The sequence below is a fragment of the Apus apus genome, chromosome 19 (genome assembly GCF_020740795.1).
Source record: "Apus apus isolate bApuApu2 chromosome 19, bApuApu2.pri.cur, whole genome shotgun sequence".
Classification (NCBI taxonomy): domain Eukaryota; kingdom Metazoa; phylum Chordata; class Aves; order Apodiformes; family Apodidae; genus Apus; species Apus apus.
In genome coordinates, this window is record NC_067300.1 from 11774772 (window position 1) to 11782538 (window position 7767).

The 7767-nt window shown below is 36.4% G+C and overlaps 1 protein-coding gene across 10 annotated transcripts in view; it reads left to right on the forward strand.

Annotated features, from left to right (window-relative positions):
- RALGPS1 (Ral GEF with PH domain and SH3 binding motif 1) overlaps positions 1–7767 on the forward strand; it is an 84058-nt gene that overhangs the window by 14759 nt on the left and 61532 nt on the right. For 8 of the 10 annotated variants that reach the window (XR_007891290.1, XR_007891291.1, XM_051636647.1 and 5 more), the window contains exons 6-9: positions 188–271; positions 700–789; positions 1874–1966; positions 3974–4100. Coding sequence is in view for 8 of the 10 variants with exons in the window: in XM_051636647.1 (XP_051492607.1) it covers positions 188–271; positions 700–789; positions 1874–1966; positions 3974–4100 (394 nt within the window). In the remaining 2 variants the exon portion in view is untranslated. Of the gene's footprint in view, positions 1–187; positions 272–699; positions 790–880; positions 938–1873; positions 1967–3973; positions 4101–7767 lie in introns of all 10 variants that reach the window. The other 2 variants (XM_051636645.1, XM_051636646.1) reach the window with 2 other exon arrangements.

Below are 7767 nucleotides of genomic sequence, written 5' to 3' on the forward strand. Positions count from 1 at the left end.
CTTCAGTCTTAACACTGTTACTGTCCAGCCTTTTTCAAATTATAGATTCTATTAATCTGAATATCACATACAGATATTTCAAGTTTTTTTTAAATTAGTGTACAATTACTGTATACAGTAATATTACAGTTCCAAATTTTATACATAATAAATATACAGCTTCTAAATTTTAAAATGTGTTTCTTAGGAACTAGCAAGCTGTGGATGGAATAAGAAAGAAAAACACATCCTCGCTCCAAATATTGTTGCCTTTACTAGGAGGTTTAACCAGGTAAATGATTTGATTACTGTGATAAGCAGGTACTTCAGAATATCTTTCTAAATTAAGATGAGGATTTTAAAATGGCAATTCCTGTTTTCAGTTGCTTTGTCTGCATTTTCATGTTGTTCCTCTAGACCATTTGTTTCTTGTTACTAGTTTCTAAAATTTTATGCTGATAGGTCATGGTATAACATTAACAATTCTTCACCTCTTTTCTCTGTGTTTCACCTGCTTAATAATCTTAGTGTTGCCTCATTATATCCAGTGGTAATACTTTTGGGTAGTTGCAGCTATACAGATGGGAATTCATGGGGTTGGAACTCTTTTCTTTCCTTACCCTGTTTTCTCCCTGGGGAGCGTCATGAAAGTGTACAAATATTTGATCTAATAAAGTCTTTTTTTGTAAATAAATTCAGTTATATATGTTTACTTTATAGGTCAGTTTTTGGGTTGTACGAGAAATATTAACAGCACAGACCTTAAAAATAAGGGCAGAAATATTGAGCCATTTTGTGAAAATAGCTAAAGTAAGTGCAAATTTATTGTACTATCATTCAAAATCTTACTTCCTTTTTGTTTGTTTCTGCACTACTCCTATGAACCGTTGTTGGATTACAGAGGGTAACGTTCTTTTTTAGCATATCTGCTATGTTGTACCACATGAATAAGACAAAGGTATGACATCTATCATTACTCTTTTTCCATTGTGCATATTGCCAGTAGGTTTACTTAGCAGTCTTGTGCTTGTGCAGAAGAGAATGTATCTGAATAAGTTCCTGGCACAAATGCATAGTCCAAGTGCGTGGGGGATAGTCAACTTGCAGGTGCTAGGTTGTTCTTAGAAATAAGAGAGTTTGTTTTCTTCCTCTCTTTCAAAAAGGAAAACACTCCCCTCTTTTTATCTCTTTTTTTTCCTTGTTCTTTTCTCTCAATATAATCCAGATCTTCCTCAAATGTTCCCGAGCAATGAGTAAATCAATTGCTAAAGCATGAATCCAGCTTCTTTTAAGATACATGAAGAACATAACAGCAGTTCTAATTTTTCTGTCTTTCTGAAGCTATGTTCTAGGATACAGCAGAGCTTTATTCCAAAGCATTATTTCTTAAGAGAGATGAATGTGTTTTGAGCAATTGTCAACACAGAGTGAATTTAAAGTTGAAGTGAGGAAAATTTGTCCTGAAAAGCAGATTACAAAATAAGACATTGTATTAATTCTGAAAGGGTCAGAAGCATCTTTGGTTGATCTTTTTGGCTTTATTAAATTTTTAATTTCAAAAATTACACTCATTTTCAAGAACAATGCATCAATTAATTTTTTCATATTTTCTGCTCCTGAAGGAAGAGCCTTAGCAAATAACAAATTCAAATTAAGCATAGTTTGTATTCTCACAACTGAAATGCCTATTGTTTTGAGGGGAATATTTGGAAAATTTGCAACTTTTGAAGTGGTTTTAAGAATTTTGCACATTGACAGCATTAGGTAATGTTATCAGCAGTCACTGAAAAAAACTTTGTATTGCATTTAAAAAAATATTTTATTAATGCAACTTTGAGATTAATTAATCGTGCTTCTCTTTTCAATGTGCTAAAACTTACTGTTTTCTTTTTAGAAGCTTCTAGAACTGAATAACCTTCATTCTCTCATGTCTGTGGTGTCAGCGCTGCAAAGTGCACCCATCTTCAGACTGACCAAAACCTGGGCTGTAAGTGGCTCCTTGACCATTGTCTTTTCTATCTGGTTTAAATTGAGAGAACTCCTCTGAATTTTCAAATTGCATGCTCTGGAAGAAGGTTCTTTACACTTTTGGTTTTGTGGTACCGGTAGTGGTCTGTTGCATGTTTCATGAAAGCTGAGCTTAAATGGCTGCATGTTTTTAAATTGTCTCTTTTCCTGTAAGTTTTCTGTCTGTTCTAGAAGCCACTGATGATGTGCTCAGGTGGACTTTAGTTGATAAGTAATCTTAGAAGACATTTGTACAGAGCATGTATCAGTGTCCCATTATCCTAATCATTATGTCATTAATACATTGCCTGAAAGGAAGAAAAAAAGACCTATTAGAAATATAGAAGTGTTAATTTTATTATAATTGTACAGTGCATTTCAGTTTTCATTTATTTTAGAAATTAAAAGTGACATTATTTCCATTTTCAGAAATTTGGTCTCTTGAGGGCAAAATTTCTCGTTTAAGTGTACTGTGAGCTTTGCTGTTTCTTTAAAGTCGAATACACAATTACAGCTTAGTCCTGCTCTATCTAATCATTAAATACACAAATGATTAGGTAATTCTCATTAATTCAGTATTCCACCCAATGTGGATCATATTAGCTGTTCAGAACTGATAAAGGTGGCTCTACTTAAATCTTCTTCCTAAGTTTGTCTTATAAATGCCTGTAACTTTTTTTTATGGTTTTATTGTTCAGAAAGAGGCTATAGTCTAATAAAAATATAAAAATAATGCCTGCTGTTTTGAGCAGTTCAATGAAGTTGGAACTCAGCTCACGTGTGAAACTGTGAACAATTAATTGCAGGACTTAGACCTAAAGAGGTGTCAAGCTCTCTGTAGGCACAGGAGTTCAAAGATACAGTACAGTGCAGAGTTAGAGCCTCAAGGAATTCTCAGTGCATCTTAGGAAGAAAACAGAAACATTATTCTGAATTTTTTAAAGTCTTGTACCTTTTATGTTACTATTAACAGCTGTTGTGTAGCTGCGATGTTCTGTGCTCCAGCCTTGGGGTCAGGTTTTTAAGGCAGTTTTACTGGTGATTCCTGTCAAGCTCATCCTGTTCTGAGCAAGACTGAAGGCAGCAGCTAACTCATGCGCATCCATTGCGGTATTTCTGTAGCAAGGAGGCTCACAGTTCTCTCACAGTGGAGCAGCCAGGCTTACGAGCTCTGTGCTGAAAGGGTTGGAATTTTCCACGGGAAGAACTGTCTGAAGAAATGCTCTACGGAACAGCTGGCTGTTGCCATACAGCACAACTGCGGGAAGCCAGCGTACAGAGCTGTGGCTCTCCACTCAGACTCCGTTGGCTTTTGAAGTCATCTTTAAATTATTGCTGGTGTTTCTAAAAACAGCTGAAACAAAGAATGTGTTTTTATAGCTACAGTTGTGTATTTTATGTGTACTTTTTAATATTCTGTGACTTTAGGATCTTTCACATTGCTAAATATTTTGTGTTACGTCCAGTAACAGAAAACAGATTTAAGTGTCGTAGTGATTTACTGTCCTTGTACTTTTTTCAAAAAGTTCAGTCATACTTTTGATAAGGCACTGTTGAATGTCACAATTTGCATTTAGTTAGAGCATTTTCCATTGTTATTTCTACTTTCAAAGTCAAGATGATTTTTAGCAATTCTGATGAACTGCAAGAATGTTGATGACTGTATAGTAATGTATATTTTTCCTCTAAAAAATTAATTTTGCTGAAATTATCCCAAACTCTGAGTTAGTGATATGTGGATCCTTGATAAACTGTTCAGAAATAATAGTCATATTTGTTCATAGCTTAGGACTTATACAGAATTATTTATTTCTTTTCTTAACAGGTAGCACATTTTCAAACGTTGTGCTGGTTTGGGTGATGATGAATTTAATCTTAATTTGACAATGCTTTTCTTTACTGTGGGTTTTTCAGCAAGTTATAATTTGTTCTTGTCTTTGTGTGGATGTCTTGTAAAATTGTATTATCTCCATTTTTTTCTATGTAGCTTTTGAATCGCAAAGACAAGACCACCTTTGAGAAGTTAGACTATTTACTGTCTAAGGAAGATAATTATAAAAGGACACGAGAGTACATAAGGAGCTTAAAAATGGTCCCTACTATTCCATATTTAGGTGAGTGAACAATTACCTTATTTGTAGCTCATTTTGATTGACAAACACTAATGTATCATGTTGTACACTTGTAGAACACTCTATATAGAAGGTATGGTTAATTTAATTTCATAATCACAAAAAATTATCTGTTAGAAATTCTGAGCCATGTGTCTAGGATCTCTGACTTAGAAAAGTTTTGTGCATTACTAACATCTGAAACTACAAGTATGTTTTTGTTTACTAGCCTTATGATGTCTTCAAAATTTACAAGAGCGTTAGGTGTAGTCTTAAAGTATTCAAGGAGCTTAAATCACTTCTATGTGGATGTGTAAGCACACTAACCAAGCAGTAGCTTGATCTAGTGTTCAGTAGACTTTTTAGAGTCTTCATTCCTTTGGCTTTTTCATTATTCAGTTGATTTAGTGTGTAGGTGTCAGAAGAAATCCATGACACATGGTATTGTGTTTATTTTAAACTTTTTGAAAGGAGTTTTTTGTCTGGGTTTTTGTGTTTACCTTTTCCCCCACCCCAAAGCAAGGAGATTCATAAAGGTAGGATCCTTTCCCAACTGTCATGTGCAGAACTGCTTTCGTTTGTTACTGAGAAACTGCCAGGGAACAGATGTGCCAAGCCTTGTTGGTGAATATGTTGTCCTGGACAGTCCGATTTAAAAGCTGAAAAGACAGTTTATTATGTTGGAACATAGAGGATATGAACAATTGCTGGAACTATTTTACTTACTGTATTTGCATTTATGAAGTGGAAGACTGGCATAAATTCAGGACTCCAGAATTTTTATGCATATTTGCACTATTTGTATACAGCTGTCCTGCCAATTAGTCTTTTAAGCTGTCTTTATCCTTCTTTAAAGGAATGAACTTTGAATTCAGGATTGGTTTGATTCTAGTCAAGGTTAAAATCATAAAATGCTGTATCTTTTCTGCTAACCTTCTTTTCAGTGTTGTTTGCATAGGTTCAAAAAGGCTTTGTCTGCATGACATACCAGAGGTAACCTCCATTTACTTGAAGCATGTTCAAAATTGTCATCTGGGCAGGCTTCTGGTATCATGCAACCTCTTTGCTTTAAGCCTGGGTGACAGCAGTTTTGTTAGTGCTTATTGTTGATGGTTGCTTTTGTAGTGGTTTTGGCTTTATGCTGCTATGTAGGGGTTTTTTTGGCTGAAGAAGTGTTGGTAGCTTTAAGGATCATTGAAAGCAGAATTTTGTTTCTTTCCTATGGGCTTTCTCATTAGATGTGCATAAAATATACCTCTTTCTTTATCTGCATCTGTAATGAAAAATGCATAAGTCTGAAGAGCATCCTTAGCTGAAAGTTTGAGGGAAACAAGGTCCTGTTTTTTCTGATGATGCCTGATTAATTTATGTAGCAGTAGGGACCATATGTTCTGCAGTGATGAGATACATGTCTGGTAAGAATTGTTCCAGGTACCTCCCTATATTATGCTCCACCATCAACTGTAGTGCTGCTGTGAGCATTCTAATAATGTCTGAGTTGTAACTTCCTCTCTGTTTATGTTATGCAATTGAGGTATGTTGACAAGCCCTGTAAGGTTCTAACTCTTGGATCCCTGAAGATTCCAGGACCCAGGTTCAGTGTTGCTGTGGCCTGATGGAAGACTTCAGAAAACATTAATGGTAGCTAAGCTAGGTCTTAAGCCCCATAGTTTATTACACAACATGAGCAGGCAGTGGGAGAGTTTAAAACACTTTTCCATCAGAGACTGGGAACAGTTGTTTAAAATTTCTACTTAGTCTGCAAGAAATACTTAAGAATTTAAAAAAAAAAAAGTATTCTATAAAGTAAAAAAAATGTCTGTTTGCTTTCTTTCAGTCTCAGAAACAGTTTTTGGTGATAGTGAGTATGAGATGAAGACTAGGTACTGAATTCTAGAGAAAAGGTTTTTTAAGACTTTGGTGCATGGCCACAACAAAACTGTAAATCTGAACAAGTGACCGTGTCTTCACTAGCATATAGGTGTCAAGCAGCCTTCAGAAAGTTAAACTTGGGAAGTTTTTTGTTTATTTTGTGAAGAAACGTCCCTACATATTAATATAATGAACTGTTTTCTGGTTTTGTTATGAATTCAGAGTGATACTAAGGTGGAGCTAAAAAGGGTAGATGTTTTTAAGTCACTGAACCTGGATAATTAGAGCTCAAGAATTCTGTATAGGGTTCCTGGGCCAGAGTTGCTGCCTTTGTATTAGTGACCATCAATGGATTGCACTTTCATGAGCTCATGCACCCTCTCTTTAAACACATGTAGACTCTTTGCATCCACAGCACTCAGCTCGGAAGGTTTTCCTCAGCTCTCCAGTACCAGATTATTCTGCTTAATTTGAACGTGGCACTTTCTACCTTCACTAGTGTGGTGGTTTGAGCCAGGATGAAGCCGCTTTTCCTTTTACTGATATATTTTTTTTTTCCTTCAGTAAGCTCTCTTTTAACTAGCAGAAAGCTAGGACTGATAATGCTGGAATGTTTATGCTATTGCCAGGACTCCAAGGTCATGTCTTTGTCCTGCCAGCTCAGACGCTACTGAGAGATCTACGCACCCCCCCGTAGGAGGCTGAATTAGACAGACAGCAAAATTGGCCAGAGATATTCCATTCCATAGATCTATGTAAGCTCAGAGATCACAGAAGACAACTTCCTTACTGCTTCTTTTTCCCTTCTTTTCTGTCTGTGGCTGGCATCCAGGGAGGACTCTGTCGATCCATCACTTAGGCTGGAGCTGGAGCTCTCCTGACCCTCATCACTCTCTCGCTCTTCAGCAGCTCTGGGACTTTTTGGGACTGTTCTCAGCTCATGAGATGCTGTGGGAGTTGCAGGGGGTGAGGGGAGGCAATAGGGGTTTGCACATTCCTGAACATATTGTTATATAATTGTATATATTTTCTTTTATCACTAGGGCTTAATTAAAGCTGTGTAGTTTAGTTTTCAATCCAGAGAGTCTCTCTTTTATTCTCTCCTTCCCTACCTGTGTGGGAAGGGGAGGGGATCGAGAGCATTGTTGATCCTGAGTCAAACTGTGACAACTAGCTAAACCCTACCTTGTCCTAAAAGCAGATTCTTGGGGCTATTGCTGACTTTACGGACTTCAGTCATCATCTCTTTATCTTCATACTAAATATGCAGTTACCTCTTTTCCTTGGATTCCTTGCTTATACCTTGTACAGGTGTCACTGGTAGTGTTTCAGTTCTGTATCCTTTTTTAGGGGAAGAGAGTGCACCCAGACTGTATGCAGAATTCACAATAAAAGCCCGTGTTAGATTGATACAGTGACTTCAGGAAGTTATTTGTGTTCTGCTTGATAATTAGTTCAAAACTTAGTAGCAGTCAAAACAGAAAGTTGTTTTCAGGAGCTGTTTATTGTAAGCCCAAGATACTGCTTTTACTGGCATTTTCTTTCACTTTTTGTTTTATATGGAAGGTCAGGACTTTTTTTCCCCTTGCATATATCACTGTCTGTAGATATTTCATCTGTCATACTGTCCAGTCAGTCTGTCTTGTGAATCCCCATATTAGCTGTTCTCTTTGCTCCCCTCAATTACTTAATATCCTCAGATATTTGCTCCATTGTTCATTCCCATTTTCAGGTCACTTATGAATATGTTGAACAGCATGAATCCCAGCACAAATTCCTGTCATTAGCAGTCAGCACT